The sequence below is a fragment of the Haliaeetus albicilla genome, chromosome 21 (assembly GCF_947461875.1).
Source record: "Haliaeetus albicilla chromosome 21, bHalAlb1.1, whole genome shotgun sequence".
Lineage (NCBI taxonomy): Eukaryota > Metazoa > Chordata > Aves > Accipitriformes > Accipitridae > Haliaeetus > Haliaeetus albicilla.
In genome coordinates this window covers 12,891,905-12,910,946 of record NC_091503.1, presented here as the reverse complement: position 1 = coordinate 12,910,946, position 19,042 = coordinate 12,891,905, and the positions used below count along the sequence as shown (strand labels likewise).

Genomic DNA, 19,042 nt, shown 5'->3' with positions numbered 1-19,042 from the left:
TACAGCATACATGTGGAGGAGGGGAGAAGGGGTCTGCAGAGAAAGCATGTTTTGCTAAAACTTTATTTTGATGAAAACATTTAGAGCAGCAGTGCTGAGATGAATTAGAGGTCTGAGGGTGGGCATGGCAGAGGAAGAGATTTGAGGAACAGTCAGAAATTACATATTTGCTGGGCTGTAAGTCAGACCCCAGAGTATTCAGATATTCAGCAATGGATTTTAACCAGCCAGTAGGATTTAAGTGATGATTGAGGGTCAACTTTTAATTTTCATTCTCCGCAGGTCATGGCAACAAGGCCCATGGTACACGCACAGGCCATTCTCATAGATCTTCCATACCTACCTTTTTACTATGGCAGGTGAATAAACTACAGAATCTGTCTGCAGGAACATTCATGGTCTGTTAGACAATCATAATGCACAATATCAAATATAATTCAATTGTAAAAAGCTATTACTCTTTATTGAATAATAGAGTTGATGAGCAGTAAAGAAACAAATCTGGCATCTGTAAAGGCCATAGGGGTGGATAATAGAAATCCCAAATTTGTACATATTAAGTCACAGAGCATACAGCAGTAGGTGCACCCTCTGTGAAAGGGAAAGGGAGCTACTTTACCCTTAACAGTGTGTTTTGTTTTGCTGAAATGTATGCATGAAATGTAGAGCCTGATAATTGGAGTGGCTTTCAGGTTCCCAACTCAGAATGAGCTTTTCATCTGAGAGTGTTGTAGCAGTGATGAGGATGGGAAAAACTAAAGACAGTAAGCAGCTTTCCTCTCACCTTGTTCAATGTTCCTTATTCTGTGAAATGGGCTGCGGTAGCTTTTACTTTATTCTATCAAACCATTACTGCCTGAGGGCACAGGTTTTCTGTGGAAAGGGCTGTAGTGTGTCTTCTCTTATTCTCCCATTTTCACATATTCACATTAGCGTTCCAGCTACTGGGCATATTTAAGCAACTGCTGACTTTAGGTCTTCCATGAAGAGCTTTCCTGGGCACTCACACTCCTTTGTATGCTCTGGTTCAATGTGTTTGTCCTGTGTGGACATCTGTGAAGCATGCACCTGAAGGACATAACTGGCCCTGCACAGATGGCTAGCTCTTTGCCTAATGTCCAGTGCCTAAATTTAGCATGATGAATATTTAAAAATGGGAGGTAGACAAAAATGTCACTTACATTTTTGAAAGGATTACCATTGTCTTTACTTGCTATATTAGACTACTCCTCTGTCCACTTAATTCTGCAGACTACTACATTTAATATTTAGTTTGCAGTGGTTTTATTATGATAAATGGAACAAATACAGGCTACCCACCTAAATACCATCACTATAGATGATTTATTAGTTTTTTATGCTAATGAGGAATAAAACAGATGGAGCAAGAAACTCATGGTATCTGAGGCACAAAGAGCGCTGGTGTTTAGAAGTGAGAATGGCTTATCACTGCTTAAAGTTTTATGTGGGAATTAAGCACCTAATCACAGAGCAGGCCTTGTCAGAAAAGGCCTTCATTATTATGAAACCCTATTTTTGTTCTGTGGAAGTTTAAGAAGTTGGAGAACTTTCTAGCACATACAGGGTTTCTCACAGAAAAAAATAAGCAATGGGTCTGCCCTGCTTGAGAACAAGCAAAATTATACCAGAAAAGTGTTCTGTTTTCTCTGGTCTCTGAGAACAAATCCTGAGCGTTTCAGCTTGAACCATTACCCCCAATCAATGTTTAAAGGAGGAGTCCCACAGGAATACTTTGCTACTCCCATACAAAGTGGCACCTGTACAGAGGTTGGGTAGGTAAAGTTAAAAGAGACTGAGTACCTGAGTTTATCCTTTTAATGCAGATCCCTATCCTCCTGTCTCCTTGATGTGGGAGAATGTATCACTCATCTTTAGGGCACTAAAATCATGGGTTCAATGGAGGCATAGTAAATTAGGAAAGGCTCAAAGTAAGATTTTCTATGCAGATGTCTCTAGAGGCCTACAGCTCTTTGGCAAATATCATACAGTGTATTTTAATGTAGATGTCATTTTAGTGAGGCCTCCTAAAAGTAAAACATGCCTGAAGTCGATGTTAGACAGGAAATGGTTAACGTCTTTTAGGTTTTTATCTCTAGTTTGGCTCTTATTAGATAGTCTTTTTTACACCAAATTAACACATTAGGATAAAGCCTAGAGAAAACGTGCTCGTCTTTTGTCCTCGCTGTTTGCCAATGGGGATGTTAGTGGGGACAAAGATCTAATTTCCAAAATAACCTCCACTTAAGGGGAGGAATATCTTCCAAAGAAGAGAATAGTGTTGGTTGGGTTGTGTCTGATGAAGAAGAGGAATGGATGGTCAGCTTTGAACTCATAAGAAATTGGGCGACACAGAGGTACTGCAACAAGCCCCATGGCACCAACTGCTTCCGTGCCCTCTTCATTGACTTCCACAAATGACTTCTGAATGGCCTTGGACACAACCAAACCATCTTTCGTAGAGATTCCTGACAAATCAGCTTTTCCCCAGTCAAAAACATTCATCACTCCCATCTCCTGGAGAGTTTTGTTGAGAACATAACTTTCCTCCATCTTGAACTGAGGCAGGTACACCTTCACTCTCAGCTTTTGCATCCTAGCCGAGCTGGTCCATCCTGCTAGCTTTTCATACGTGAGGGTGCATTCAAGCTGTAAGGCAGTATTGATAATAATGATAGAGACCATAATGAATGGAAGGAAAAGGTAATAAGGTTCAGCCTTTCCTGCTTTTCTTCTGACCACACTGGAGTAATGTTAAAGAATTGTCCTGTTTGCAGACTTTTATGTATGCTACTAGAGAGAAAAGGAAGTATTACCTGTTCTAGGCCAGTAAAGTCCTCACAGACAACTTCAGGAAGAAGAATGAACATGCTCAGATCATTATTAAAGTATGGGAGCTCTATCACTTTCATTTTCAGTTCCTCTATGATGGCCATGTTAAAATAACCTTCTTGAAACATCATCTGCACTGTCCTTCTCTCATTCTGGAACACATGAAACATGTTAAACAGAAAATACAGAAATGATCACCCTGGTTTTAATTGGTTTCAGTATTGAGATTAGAGTTGAGTCCAGAAACATTATTTACACTGGTCATGAGTTTAATGTACTTGTAGCATTGATGTGTTCTTCTCTCTTAACTGTAGCTCCAGTGAAGTTATCCATTTTAGAAGCATAAAACCTACTTTTCCATTTCTACTGGTGCCAGATTACTTTACTCATAACTCTCTGGTTACATCCTTTTTTCTTCTGGCATGTCAGATGAGGAAACTGATGCATCTGATGCAACCATTAATCTAAATTCTTCATGAATAATGTATACATTCTCCTGAGATAATTTGTCTTTAGCTCATTTTCTCCTGAAAACAAACACTGTTCTGTTGGTAAATTGTAGCAGAGGAACAGAATCCTCAAATTCAGTCCCAAAAGTAGACTTTTTGAAACAGCATCCTTAGCTGCGAAATCCCCAACTAAGTTAGTGCATGTGCTCAGTGACTTTGGCCCAACCAGGATCTCAGCTGCATGAGACTCACTTCTGATGTGAACTAACAGAAAAAGCTACAAATTTGGTTACCAAACTGGAGAGAAGATGTAGCTTTCTATTGTTCTAGCTGAAGACCAGTATTTTGTCTTGGGATAACAGAGAGGAGGAAAGCTCCCATCTGTTGTTATAGGAGACAGACATCTGATTTCCATCCCCCAGCTGTTTCAGTTCCTGCCCATACTGTACCTTGTTCAGTTGGAAATATGTTTCCTTAGTGTCTTCTTTCTTAAATTCTACTGCCCACTTTCCTTTAAAATATATAGCATTGACCAGGACCAGCACAGTAGAGGGATCAATAAACCCAGCAGAAAATAGGTCTTTGATTTTACCTTTAAAAATAATGAATTAAGAATTATTCATTTGTTCAGGCAATCTGCTGCATTTGACTATTAATAACTGTTTCTGGAAATCTGAAAAGTAGTATAATACTGTCTAGACAAATAACAAAAAGTTTATGTACAGCTTTTGAAGCCAGGAACTCAAGGCATTTTTGTGCTTCTTCCTACATTTATTTCCTATTGAGCAAAAAAATGCGGTAAGTGTTTAATATATAAAAATCTTGCTACCTTTGGAAAAAAGGTGGAAACTGAAATTCAGACATGATATTCCTAACGGGTTCAATTGCAAACCAAACAACCTGCAGATTTTCTTCTTTACCTTTTGTCTCATTTTCCACCCAGAAGTTAATCTTCTCTCTGGCTTCTTCTTCAGTGTATTTAAAATTAACTGGTTCCAGTTCTGCTCGATAGAATTTCTTTGTGGAATCCAAGTATTGCTGGAAAGTACAAATGACAGAAGTTTATTGCAACATGATGATTTTTGTAAGAGATAATTTCATGGCTTCAGGATAATTCCATGTAGTAGATCAGCAAGAAAGGAATGAGTAAAAAAGGTATATGTAAGAAATTCACTGAAATAACTCCAGCATTCAGTTTTTAGAGAATGATTATTTATAAAAAAACTTATTTGTAAATATATTTTTCTGTATTTTCAAGCAGCACTGAGCAGCAGAAATGTCTCAGCACAGTAAAAAATATCGAAGATCAAAACCTGGTACCTTTCTTTAAGCTATATATCATTGTTATGCTGACTGCTTTCCCCCAGCCACCAAATGAAGAAGGTTGCCTTATTTTGAACAAGTAACCAGGACTTATAATATCACGATGAGATGTGTGTGTGTGTATATATGTTATGTAATTATATATATTATGTGTATATATATATTACATATACACACACACATCTCATCGTGATATTATATATATATTACTCTGTGATTATATATATATATTACTCTGTGTAGATATATACACTGTAAAACTTATAAGTTGTATTAAGTATAAAACTTTTCCAGGCTGCTGGTCACCTTTTTCTGGCTCTGAAAAATCTCTCTTTACATGGAGTACCAAGTTTTGGAAGCAAGATGAAATCTTGACTTGAAAAGAGAAAGATGGTTACAGAAATAAAACAGCACTGTTTCTAGCAATACTCTTATAAACACCTTAAGGCTGGTTCCCTGAGGAAATTCCACTTAAATTGACAAAAATCTCAAAGATGCTACTTTCCTCTAAGCCTTGCTCGAAAAGGCAGCAGGAATCACAGAGTCCCATATTCGCATAGACTCTGAAGAAAAGGTGGAGGAGTGAGTACAGTCATTTTATTAGAAACAGAGAAGACACTGGGGGAGAAAAAAAAGTCTTCTGCTGGTCACAGATCTTTGTTCCTTGGATAGAAATGATGCAGCAAGCACCAGTTCTGTTAGACACCAGGTGTGCGTGGCAAGGATATATTGATGGTGAATAATGCCACTGCATTTTCTTGAATGCCCAGGGAGAGCTGTTATCATAGATCTGTTTCTTTTTATATAAAAGCTTTTAAGTCATGGCTTCCCAGTGCTCTGCTGTTCCCTACGTCTAACCACTGGGCAACTGAAATGGAAAGGCTTCCTGACTGCAGGAGCTGTGGAGTGCAGTCATTTGGCAGCATACCCTGACAGTGCTGTTGTGTTTCATTTCCCTTTGTACTTTATGATGGAAGAAATTCTGCTGAGCTCGTAACTCCCAGGAGCTGTTAAAATGGACACCATGGCCACTTACCTGGAAGAACGGATAAGTGATTTCTCCAAAAAGCCTGTTGGCAATGGTGAGAGAGCAGCCTGGTCTGGGTTCATTGACTGCAGTCAACAGAGTCTGGAACTGGGAATGGACTCCTCCAGCTTCTTCGCACTTCAAACAGAAGTTTCATGGTAGGCTTGAGCTTTCCTATGCAAAGCTGGACCTGAGAGTGAATTGCAGCCTCTCTCTCTATGAGAAGCCTGACTCCACCTAGTTGATATAGGCATTGGAATGAATGCATCAGGACACCACCTCCAACTCCCCCTGTACCAGATGTACAGAATGACAAAACGATTCCCTTTCAGGCCCCCACTAGCCCACCTCCAAATCCCATTGTATCCTAAAGTGGTGTCTTTGAGAACACTGAGCAAAAGTCTGCTCACTTAGAGCCTGGGAGGAGCAAGCTCCAAGGTGCTTTTGGTATGTCCTGTAGAAAAACCTTTGCAGGTGACAATTTAAGCACTTATCACAGTTTAGATTGGTACTGCTGTTTTGGTTAGAAACCTGTAATGAGAGGTCTTAGCTGTTGAAATCTGTGATCTCATAAGGGCCCTTAAATAACTAATAAAAGAACAGTAATAAGCAGGTCTGCAAATCTAGACAGAGAGGCTGCTCAACTCTGCCATGCTTTCTGATTAAGTGATTGTTTGCAAGGAAAAGGGCTGACAAACCGGTACCTGTTTCTTCATCTCAGAGCTGCAACTCTTACCTTCTCAGAAGGGTATCTATTTCCCTGGCTTGTACTGCTTAAAACTTCACTGAAATGAAATACCTGCAATGTAAATGTTGGGTGAATGCAGTTAAGCGACAGTACCTCGAGCTAAAAGAGCGTGTTGCAAGCCTATCCCAAAATGCAGCCATACAGTCAATGGGGAAAGTCTCGTTTGTCCTTTGTCATGAGATCCTTGCAAGTGAACAAGAAGTTTTTGTAGAGGGTGAGCTCATGAAATCTTTGAAATCTTTCTTCTTAAGAAAGAAGGTTTTGGGTATCCAGAGAAGGCAGAAAACCACGTCAAAGGGAACCACCACTTCTGAGCCCTGGAGAGTGGAGGGATACCTCCAAAACACTTTCTTTAGCACTGATGTATTCATTGAACGATCAATTACTGTAATAGTGTTTAGTCTGAAAAAGTTTGGTATTAGGAATAGCATAAGAGAGGGCATTTTTAAAGGGCCCTCTGTATGCATCACTCTTTTGGATGTTTAGGAACTATATCAGATGGTACTATCAGCCTTTTGGCTCATATCTTGCCACCATCCCCTCTTCAGAGCAAAGGAAACCCACCTTCTCAATCTGTTCGAGTGTGTTGCCCCTGGCTCCGAGGACAACCATCCCAAAAGCAGCTGAGAGACTTAGTGGGGAGAAGAAGATGTTTTCATTTCTTTTTCTTTTGCTCAGCTCTCTGAAAAAGTCAAGACAGAACTTGGCATTGGCTGCGCTGAGAGAGCACATTGTGGCACTGCGATTGCCTGCAACAAGGGAAACAAAGATTTAAGCTTCTCATCCTTATGCCTGCTAAGCTTAGATGCCTTGGTAGAGCACGGTAAGGTTTTCTGCAGTAGTGTGTCTGAATTGTTCAGCACTTCATGGAAGATTCCTGATTCACCACGTCTGGGATTTCACAGTGAATCTGAAAACCGGTACCCTGAATGGCAGGAGAAACACATTTTCAGAAACAGTATTCTGAGTTCAGCTGTTTCTCCAGCTCAAGCAATAGCTATGGCTTCATTACTTAGCCCTAACTTTGTTCTGACCACAGTCCCAGCTCGCTTTGTGTCCCAATCTTTCTTGCCTCAAGTCCTCTAGGCATAGCACTTGTTAATTACAGCCCTTGATCACACCTCACTCTCTGTGTCTCTCTCTACAAACTTTGTGTGTATTAATCAGCTGTCTCACATACTGTGTCCTTCTAAGGCTGGTTGCTTAACAAACATTTGACAGAAAATTGAACTACATATAGGCTCACTTAGCAAGATTTTCAACAAAGGCACATCATGTATTAGTGGAAAATCCCAGTCATATTTTTTATTTTATCTGCAGCTTTAACGCTTTTCCCACATATACTTCAGTTACAATCACAATTATTACTAGCAGATGACCTTGAATTTTCTGCAAAACTCTTCACATCTTACACCTAGGACAGATTTCCTTTCTTATGAAAGCCTTTTCCCAGTTCCTTCATCCAGTAAAGTGATGTAGAGGCATCTAATCCCTTAGAAAGTCAGTGTTTTAGAGTTTCCACTATTCAAAGTCACTTTTGGTTTGATTCTTACTGACTCTGAATAACTTTCTCCCTAGATGTGGAAGATACCTTTCCCCCATTACACAAGAAGAATTAAATTATCCATATAAGTATTTAAAAGATGGAATGGTGTAGAAAGATTATGCTCTCATAAATTACCAATCTGGATCAGGCAGAAGAAGTGGGAAAAGGTTTGGTTTTAATCTTCTTTAGAAACACACCCGGTAAAGCCATTGTACAAATTAAGCACAGCTTCCTCACACAGCACATACATTTTAATGTAATTCAATACATTGCACAGCATCTTAAAAATATTCTAACTTCCTCAAAATGTTATATACAGTATATATGTGCTAAGTACATCACTAATGCACATATCAATCTTTAGATATTTCATGCTTATGTCATTTGTAATGTAAGCATTAGAATTAAAGGTCAGGGAGATATTTACCTTCTCCTCAGGACTGATGGTGTCAAGTTGACTGTTGAGCTTGATGACAGGGCTTCTGGAGCAATGGGATATAAAGCCATTGCCACTCCCAGTGGCAGCATAATTTTTGCTCATGGTGAGTCACATTCCTGTCTGTTGCAACCAGTTAGTACAACTAGGGGACCTTTTGTGGAATCTTGAATCTTTCCTTATCCCTAGGAGTTCAGAAAGAAGTCACAATTTTAAATGCATACTGAGATGTAAAAAAAGTCTACCTAGTTATAAAAAAGAAAGCAAACTCCTAGAAACAAAGGAGATTTCAGGGGTTTTACCTGTAAAAAAAATAAATTCTACAAAATTTGATGTGTGTTGCTGTCAGAATTGGCTCCACCGAATGCAAACATATGTTTTTGTAATAGAAATTAATTATTAAAACCTCTGCAGGTGGCACAGTAGCAAGGGAAAGAAAAATATAAAAGTACCTGTCTGGACAGTTGTGACATAAGGCAGCAGTTCAAGAGTAGAGGTAAGGCAATTCCCTTTGCCTGCTCCAGTTCTGTGCTTCTGAAGACTTCTCTCTTAAAGATCCCTTCCAGGGAGCTTTCCCTACTTGTTTTTCTTCCTCAACTGGCAATTTTTGTCCTTAATGGAGAAGAGGAACTTAGCCATTTGTTCCAGAGTTTGTTGAATATCCAACAGCTTGGACAAACAGTAGCTTGCTTTCATTTGCATGACGTTCTAGAAAAGCGGGCACAGTGCATGCATAGCACAACTGTGCCAAGTGTGTACACTGGGTATGCTGCAGCTGAGCACTCTGAAGTTGTTGCAGTGATGTGGCACAGATTGTGTGCATTCATATCAACCACACAGCATGTGCAGACTAATTCTGGTACACCTGGGATGCTATGCTTTCTGCAGAGACACTGCAGTTAGGGGCTCCCCATGCATCATCTGCACCTCCTTAGGCTTTCTTGATGGAAATATGAGAGCCCTGTTCCTCTCCTGGGGATTCCTGATATTTCTACTGTGAGTGGGGAAGGCATTTGTGGCACAAGGAGCAAAACAGAGAAGCTATCCCTGTCCTCATAGTCTTCTTTCAAAACCTTGCATTCTGCAGATGTGTTTACAGGAAAGTTGGACAAGTTTTCTCCAGGTAGGCTTTCCACAAGACACTGATGTGTCAGCCAAGTTTAGCCCGGGACTTCTCATTACTCCTCATTTTTATCAGTGACTCTGAGGAAGACTGGTCCTTGCCTTGTATCGATTGCTTCAGCAAGGCATAGGCAGCAGGGACAGAGCAACCTAATTATAAGTAGTATGCTTCTGGGGTTATTTTCCTGGAAAAAAAAAAATCTTCCTTCACATTTAGGTTGATACGGTGTGTGGGTGGGCAAATATTTGCATAGCATGCAAGCACAAATACTTATAACGCTGTTTTGTAACAAGCATGTAGTTATTACTACTAACGTATACTTACGTATCAACCCAATCAGACACTAGGCTTCTCTGGTATTTAGGAAGCTCTGAAGGCAGTTTCATATCAGTCATAAGATACTCATGAGTTTATTTCTTTTCCGGTTTGAATTTTCTCATATCTTTTTCTTGGAGGAAATAGAAATTAAAAATACGCTCTTCATTCAAGCCCTGAGGACAAGAGGGTTAGACCTGCACAGATTTTGCCTGAAGGGAAGAAAGCCATGGAGTCTGGTTTTACTTGCTTAACGTTGGGGCAAGAAAACTTCCCAAATAAGTGTCTGGTTTGCATTCCTGGTTTCTGCTGAGGAAGTGGCTGCTCTCCACACAGTCACTTGAAAACCCAGCTCCTGAGCCTGCTCCTCATGTTGTCACCTAAAGCAAACTGCAGAGCAGAACCAGACAGATGCTGTTCCCTGTCTTGCAGTGGTGGGCTGTTCTCTGTATTCTTATTTTTGTCACTAGGCATAGCACAGTTGGAGGGAAAATGTTGTGGAATATGAGTGGAAAGTATGCAAGTAGGAGCAGCAAGATGCAACAGCTCTAAATCAGAGTAGTGTTCAGTCACCTCCCAGAACAGAAGGGAGATGGTTTTCAAGCAGCAAGACACAACTGTGTATTTCTCTTTCAGGAATACTGGCAATTTTGAATCCAAATTAATATAGTAAATGGGAAATTACAATCCTGGAGCACAATAAATTGTGTCCTTTAGGCACAGGGGTGTGTGCTAAAGCCACAAGTCCCCTTAAGATTCATTCTTCTGTGTATGAATCTGTCAAGGCAAAGTTCAAGTTATCTAATGTGCTAGCAGAGTGAAACACTACACTCCTAGCCCTGCTTAGTTTTCTGATACTTTTGAGCTCTTGCCTTAACTGTCTTAAACAGGTTTCTTTGTTGTTATGTGTTATTTCTCTATTTCTTTAGGTACTTCTGTTCATATTACATTTTTAGTTACCCTGAAGATTAACTGTTGCTCCATTGCTCCATTTGTTGCGATCATTTTCTGTCAGTCGTCAAATTATAGTTAATGAAGTAGCTGGACTGGCATTAATTCCCAGAAAGGAACATTTTCTGCTGCTCTTCTAGTGTCTTCCTTTGATATTTTCTGCTCTTCTAGGTTAGTATAATGCAGGTTAGAGAGTGGTTTAGACAGGCATAGCTCTCTAATGGGAAGGTCTGAGAAACACAGGAATTTTTGTTCAAGTAGATTGAAGGATCTCCTGTGTTGTAGGTTCTGAGGAGATTCAGTGCACAAATGCCTGCTGGGAAAGACAAAGCTATAGCTCATCCTGCCTTTGGACAGGGGCCTGGACTAGGACTCGCAGCACCCCTGTCAGCCCTGTGACTCCCTTCGTGTTCTTGGAATAATGCACGGGATCATTGCTGGCCAGAGGAAAATGAAAAGGATTGAAGATGATCATGGTAGTCTCAGAATCAGGAGACTTTCTTTATTCCTTTCCAGGGATAAGCCTCCTAACAGGAAAGGATAAATAACAGGAGGATTTTTCTGAGGGGTTACAGAGAAGTAGTTGCTGAGATGCATTGTATGGAAAGGTAAAAGCACTGCAAGTACAAAAGAAGTGACAGATTTTGTTTCAGCCAGTTAGACTACTCTGGAGACAATGCAGATTTCAAAGACAGCCCTTTTAGCTGGTGGTCAGATGCTTGTCATGGTAAAGTCACTTTCAGGCACAGAGGAGTGGATCACAGACTGAGCTGCTTCTTACCCCTAAAGTTCCCCACATTTAGGTAAGACTGTAAATAGTGCCACATCCTTAGGGACAAGTTTTGTTCAGCACTGTTAACCTGTCTGCAGTCATTTTGGCTGAAAGTCAGGCCAAGGGCTAGGACCAAGAGAATGAAGACTTCTCTATATGATTTATAAATCACAAAGAGTTTTAATGACATGGATGAGATAAGCATAGGAAGACCAGAGCAAGGAACAAGAGATCTACTCAGTGATGTCAATCAGCAGAACACAATTTCACAGCAAGAAGCAATGACTCACTCTGTACAGAACAGACCATCAGCATGTCCCTTGTGATTATTCTTTGCTGCAAGTGGACACACTGCAGTAAGCCTGGACGGCCATAGTTCTCCCTTGGCTTTTTTTCTCATCATTTGCAGCCATATGCTTCCCTTGCTGTCAGTGTCTGCAGCAAGGAAGGAGATTCTTGTTGAGGAACCAGAGGCTGATCTCAAGCTTGACAGCAAAGGCTTTTCTTGTCCCTTTCATCTGATAAAATGCACATTCTGCTACCACTCTGAGACTGCTCAGGTGGTAATTACAGAGTACCTGATGTGTCTGAGGTTGTCTGTGAGTAAAGGTACCATTGGATAAGTAGGGTTGCTGAGTAGCAAGAACAAAACAAGGACTCCTGTGATTTTCACTGGGCCAAGAACCAAGAGGGCCCTCCCTATTTGCCAGACATCTGCTATGTAATCATCACAAAAAATACCAAACCTTATACATCATATCAGAGCAATTAGAGTGATAAAGCATCTGTGGTGATCCACAGCAACTTTAGCATGATGAAGAAGTGAGAGAGACTTCAGGTATTGCTGGTGGTCTCAGCTCATTTGGGAAGTACCACATGAGCAAAGCCTGATATTAATTCCTGTAATTTTCAGGCTGTATGAGTCAAGAACCTAGTGAAAAGCAAGTATCACCTTCTAATTGCACTGCTGTCTGCTGACTCTCCAATGCTGAATTTATTGGCGACAGAGTGCGGGAATTGACGAGTGTCAGCTTTGCAGAGACTTGGGCTGTTCATGAATAAACTGGTCATTCAACTTGCCAGGGAAAAGGTGAGCCCAGCACTGTTTTGTTCCACCTGAACTTCCTTCTGCACCAGCAGTCTTTCTATGATTGCAATGGACCCCTTTATTCTCTACGGAGATTTAGACATGACGCAAAAAAGCATCCAAAAATTCTTCATCTTTGATTCACTTATCAGCTTCCAAAAAAAGCCCTAGCAATGCAGCCAGTCCTGCCTGTTGTTCCTTGTCTGCTCACACCCTTTCTCACCTGTTCATGAGCCATGACTAGCAGGAAATTACATTTGTAAGCAAGGATGCCTGCATGTGTCTTCTTAACTGGCTTCCAGAGAGTAAGGGTTTATGGCTAGACAGATAAATATTCTGGATGATGAGCCTATTTTATAACACCAGCTGATCCAGACTTTGTGACTGATCTCATTTACAGCATCTCTGGCTATCATTCCTTTTTGGCAGTTTAAATTATTTTATAAGCCAGCTCTTTTTACCTAAATAACAAATGCAGCAATTTTTAAAGCTGTGAGATACAGCATATCCAGAAATATTCCTCTCCTAGCTCTACCTCAAGTAGTTAAACTTCCGTCCATCTCAATGCATGGCTTTTCTTGTCAGCCAGCATTGTGGGGTGCAGTGGTGAAGATAGTAGAAAACTTCCTTTGCTTTTTAAAAACGGGGCTGTTTTTCTATATTGATTAACCACTGAAAAAGATAATAGACATTTTCATGCAATGGAGCTGTTGTTTGGGGTTTCTGAAAGTGCAAAAGACATTGATTTGCATTTTGAAGTTCATTCCTACAAAGGTAGTGACTCGTTACATTTTTTTTTTTAACAATGAAATGTATGCATGACTGAAAATTCTGCTAAGATGAAACATCAGGATTTTGGCATTTCAATCTAGGCAACAGTCAATAGATGATACTGCAGTGGTCTCTCCAGGCACCGGTTCTTATTATTTCATTGCTAAGGCCCTGATAATCCTTCAGACCAGTCATTCTGCAGCCCAGAAAATGATGAAAACCCAGAGCACAAATTCAAAGTGAAACTTGCCTATCATAATTCTGGTGGACTTGGGAGTGCTTCAAGTGACAGAAATGGGAGTTAGGCATGTTTATGCACTTGTGAAAAGGAAATTCCTTGGTTTTTATCACTTAAGCATTTCTCCTTAGAATCCTCAAGATTTTTTCAATGTTACTGAGGATGATGGAGAGCGATAAACTCTCATCACAAACATTTATTGTTTCGGCACTGTTAGAGGCATAGATAATATCATAGAACAACGTATATCTTCAGAGAATTGGGGATTACCATAAGAATGTATATAGTGCTAATTTAAATGAAATTTGGTGAAGAAATCACAAACGTTTCGGAGAACGCAACACATTCAACACAGATCAGTGTTCATTTTCACATTGTTCTTGGAGCTGAGTTGTAAAGAACAAAGGATTGCTTGGAAACATTTTGTACATGAAGAAATGGGAGACACTGCAAAATCTGCATTCAGCCACTGGCCACAATCTACATGGTGTGCAGACTCCTTCCTCTGGGCTATGGTACCCAACCATGGAAAATACAATGGATGGGCAATGGTTTTAGTATAGAAGAAGCTGATAAAATCTGTTGTCCATTTGGAAAATGAAGTTTCCAAGAGCAACATGTATGAAAAAGGAATGACAAATCCATTCCTACCAACAGATCTTGTAATAACTTTGAACAGATACATCAAGCAAATCTCTGTTGTTCTTTTGCAACTCTGTGTAGCCATTAATTAGCTTTGATTGGAAATTACAGAAATGTGTGGCTGGAAGGAGTCTTGAGCTTGTCTAGTGCATATGCTGCCCCAAGGCAGGATCAAAGATGTCTAGATCACAGTTGATAGGTGTTTGTTGAACCTGTTTTTGGGAGCTTCTAGACAAAGAGTTTCCAAACCTCTGTTATGTTTCAGTGCTTCCTTATCCCTGGAGTTTTAACTCATCTCTGTCCTAAATCATCCTGACTAAATTAGAACGGTTACATGCAGGCATCTTTAAACTTTGACATATGCTACTGCCAAGTCATGCAAATACTTATTAGTCAATTTATTCTTTGCACAAGATGTAGCATTTGGGAGTGTCTCCCTGGTCCTAAAATGTAATTATTGTAGACATACTCATAACCAAGAACTTATTACTACACTAATCACACTATCCAAAACACTGTGGATATTGTTAGCTACTGAGCTACTTCAACAAATTATGGACTTGGAAACCTGAAATGCCCTTCAGGGCTGCTCAGCCCTGTAGAGCATTGTGTAGTTTTCACAGTTCTGAGGAGAAAGTATGCTTTTGGCCATCAGAGTGGATGTTAAATGTAATTGTTCTTCCTCATTCCCGTGACAATCCTTGTGGTATGATTTCCATAGCTAGTCAAATTATCTAGTTGCTTGGTAGCCTAATATGTCATTAGCATAAAAGTTAGTGTGGGGATGTTCTTGCCAGTTCTTACAGCTAGTGAAATCAGATGTATTGTGGTCCAGAAGTGGAATGTAAGTGATAGCCAATATTGTGCACATATGGTTAGTGCCCAAGTTTTGAAAACAAAATATAAAGTTTGAAAATACCCTTCCCAAGCTGCCAAGCCCTGTGAGGAACTGGCAGGTGTATAATTTGAAAACACAGGGTCAAATTTTCAGCCAATGTAAACTGATTCAGCTCCAGAGGAGGTGTGAAAAGAGAATTAGTTCCCATGGAAAAAGGCTCTTCTTCAGGCCATGGAATAATGTGAATGTGCAAATGGCATGTTTTCCACATCCTGCCATGGAATTTGTATAATGTATCATGTCATCATTCTGCAATTCAAATTCCCTATCTACATGCCTGGGGTAACCAAGGACTACTGAACTGTCCTGAAAATAAAGTTCTCTACATCTCTCCCCATTTCTGCTTTCTCTCAGTTGCACTGATTTTTACCATTGATAAAGTTGTTGCTCTCATATTATCCTGGATAAAATTTGACAGCCTCTTCATTTCTGGCCTGCCTGTAACCCAGATAGATACATTACCTCGTGAATACCAGATATTTGTATCCCGGCTGGCTGTAAACATTTACATATAATCTAATGTAGAACCTGTGACCAGTATCACTTACCAACAACCTTCATAAAGCAAGATACTTTTACTACACAGAATAAGATATTAGAGAAAAGCTGACTTTAAAGCAATGTGCTTGCATGACCAATTATTTCATGCAGAATACACAAAGTACTCCCTGCTATTTCAGTCTTGCATGCTCATTGGATGTGAACAAGAATGCCTTGACAGAACATGATGTCCAATAGCTTTGGTATTTGACCTGGGACACCCATGTGAAATCTAATCACACACGGAAGTGTCTCAAACTGCTTCCCATGCAACTATCTATTTGTGGAACAGTGTCCCTGTGGTACAGCAGCACACACAACCACTGCTACTGCTGATGGAAAGTACCATTTGACCCTTTTCCTAAACCTCCATCTTGTACAAAGTAAACTTTGCCACTAAGCCACCGGAGGTAAACAGGAGCTGGAATGCCATCAAATGCTTGCGGGGTGACTTCAAAGCTCTGATCCTGCCAGCAAGCCTTCTCATTTGAGAGTGGGAGAAGCCTGCAACTACATGTCTTCATTCACAGAGCTGCAGTTTACTATGTATTTAAGACATGGTTAATTTTTTTCCCCTGTATTTAGAAAACAGCTACAAGATATGCTCATAAATACAGTCTCCTTTTGTCTGCCTTTGTGCTACATGGAGAGACACAGCAGTGTGTGTGTGTTTCTAAATTGAGACTTCACGATGGCCCTTTTTTCTTCCTGGTATGCACAGGTGTCTGGGCAACTCAGCTGGAGACTTGGGACTGAATTCTGTTCTCAGGCATGGGTGTAAATCTATCATAACTCCCCTGATATCAGTTCACTGATATTTAAATAGCTTATAAATGCATACTGTGTAAGTGAAGGAAATTGTATAGGCAGAAGAGATCAGAATTAGACCCAAATTAATTTTGCATACAACTCCATTCTCCCTGTCCCAGTTGTGAATCTCAACAATCAGGACTGCAGGTTTCCAAACTTTGGAGTTACTAACATTCACTAAAACTTACATATATTGCAGTATTTCACTCACTTTGATACAGACAGAAGATGAGCTTTGCTATGCAGAAGCAAACTGAGTAAACTGCACAAATACACTTAGATAACAATTCTTATCACAGAAAACCAGTAAAGACAAATTTAATGATTCAAGGCCTTACCTGAAGTGGGTTCTGGCACAGAAAAACACTCAGCTCACTATTTCATGCTGTATTATAAAATGGATATTAAAACCTATAAACACCACTCACCAGTGTTAAAGCACTGGAGATGGGGTTGCTGGAGGCATGTGGGAGGAAAGCAGGGGATTCAGCATGAAGCCGTCTCTGGCTTGGGACGTGGTGGCTGGGGAGGAAAGTCTGCAACACCTTCCAGAGGCTGGGCCCACCACCAGCCTTGCCATGCAGCTGAAGAGGGGAGGCATCATTTTGAACTTCTTATTTATACAGCACTTCACCCAACTATTCAGACAACATGACTGCAATGAGAGTTTTCATGGCTAAGAATGAAATAAGAATGAAATAAACTCCATTAGCATTGTTCTCTCGTTTGAGAAGAGCTCTAAACAGGAAAGGCCCATTATAATTTTTTCCAGTAGTCTTGCCAAAGCAGCTTGGTGCTTTTTGTTGGGATCAAGACTACGGATATCAGGAAATGCTGGTGACACTTGATAGCAACATGTTGTTTATGCCTTACTCCTTTCTACCACAGTATTGTGCTCTATTTGGGAAGAAAGAAGTAGAACCTGCTCTAACCTCAGGGGGAACAACATCAGCCAAGGAAGAGAATGTTCTTGCTCAGATTGTGTTTGATCGAGAAAAGGAACGAGTGGACAATTCTGACCTCGTAAGGAATGTGGAGGCACAACGGTATTATAGTCACTCCTGTAGCAGCAGCTCCCTCAGTGTCTTCTTCATTGACTTCCACAAAAGACTTGTGAATGGCCCTGGAGGGGAACGGCCCAGGCTCTTGGGCCAGAGAAACAGCCCAGAGAAATCAGCTTGTTCAAGGATGAAGGCATGCCTCATCCCCAGAGCCCACAGTACTGGTATGAGCTCACAGCTCTCCTCCATTCTGAACTGAGGCAAGTGTACTGTGATTTTTTGCGGTTACACATTCTCCATGTTGGTCGATTCTGCTAATTTCTTGTAGGTGACAAGGGATACCCTAAAGACAGACCCTTCACCTCCTGAGCCACATAGGTACCATTTTGACCTAAAAAAATGAAGTCACTCTAATGGCATTTTCAGGGACCCCTATTTGAATAGCTTGCACAAGGTCTGCTTTGAATGCATTCACTAAATATTCTCTGGGAGCTTGCACCTTATTCTGCCTCATTCCTGAATTTCAGCATGGGCAAAGCACATCAAGGCAGTTCAGAGCAAGCAAAGAAAAATTCTAGCTGCTACAGAATTTACAAAAGTGAAAATAAAGTGCGTACAAATTTTGTTTACCTCCACATGCATAGGAAAAGAGAATTTTTCTTTCGGATGGCTTTTGGGATGTACATGCTTAAAGCCAGCCTATGTTATGTTTAGGAGAACCACATCATTATTTTAGTGTTGCTTCTCCTTTCTAAAGCCATTTATAATTCTGTGCATTAAACATGTTACTCACAGATTCTCCATTACATATACACTGAAAAATACAGTTAGGAAGTGTAACTTCTGAATCTGGTTTTCGTAAAGCCTATGAATACTATGATGTATTACCTGCTAGAAGTGATTATAATTCCATATAGAAAATGAGCATACTTTACCAAGAAAATAAAATCGAGGATTTACTAAAAAACAATTTTTTAATAAATATGGAATTAGAAGTCTAGATTATCCTGCTGCTGTTACCATGTGACTGACTGTACAGCTGGAGTAGAATAGCACATTGTACAGTACAGAAGGCATGAAACTACTTAAGTTACCATCAGTCAAGGCCAGCCTTTGATGTGTGGTAATTTTATATTGTATCAGATATTACATTATTATAATTAATAAATTATAAACGAATAAAAGTTAACCTATTTATATTGATAATGAATCAATGTAGTAAATTATGTACAATTTATATTGTATATCATACCATGGTTGAACTTTGAATTTTAGTCCTGATAATCTGTTTATAATACCTTGTGCGGGTCTTAGCCAGAAGGTGCTAACTAGTAGCACTGCCATCCAGCTACCCTTCAGTCAGATTGCGTATTTCCTCCCTTGGTGCTGTGTTCAAGGGGAACAAGCCCTGGTATTATCTGAATATAGATAGATGCTACTATATGTTTACCCTGCTAAGTTGACTCTACTGGGCTAATGGAATAAAATATGGTATAACACAGAAGTTAAAAAATA

At 40.1% G+C, this 19,042-nt stretch overlaps 1 protein-coding gene across 1 annotated transcript; it reads right to left on the bottom strand.

Moving 5' to 3' along the window:
• Positions 1 to 1,780: 1,780 nt before the first annotated feature.
• Positions 1,781 to 8,471, bottom strand: LOC104317192 (serpin B4). Its single transcript, XM_069808968.1, has 8 exons — positions 8,371 to 8,471; positions 6,962 to 7,079; positions 6,386 to 6,448; positions 5,659 to 5,787; positions 4,220 to 4,337; positions 3,749 to 3,891; positions 2,835 to 3,002; positions 1,781 to 2,667 (listed from the first exon to the last, which is right to left on the bottom strand). The coding sequence occupies exons 1-8, from the start codon at positions 8,469 to 8,471 to the stop codon at positions 2,263 to 2,265; spliced, it is 1,245 nt and encodes a 414-aa protein (XP_069665069.1). The 3' UTR covers positions 1,781 to 2,262.
• Positions 8,472 to 19,042: the final 10,571 nt, after the last annotated feature.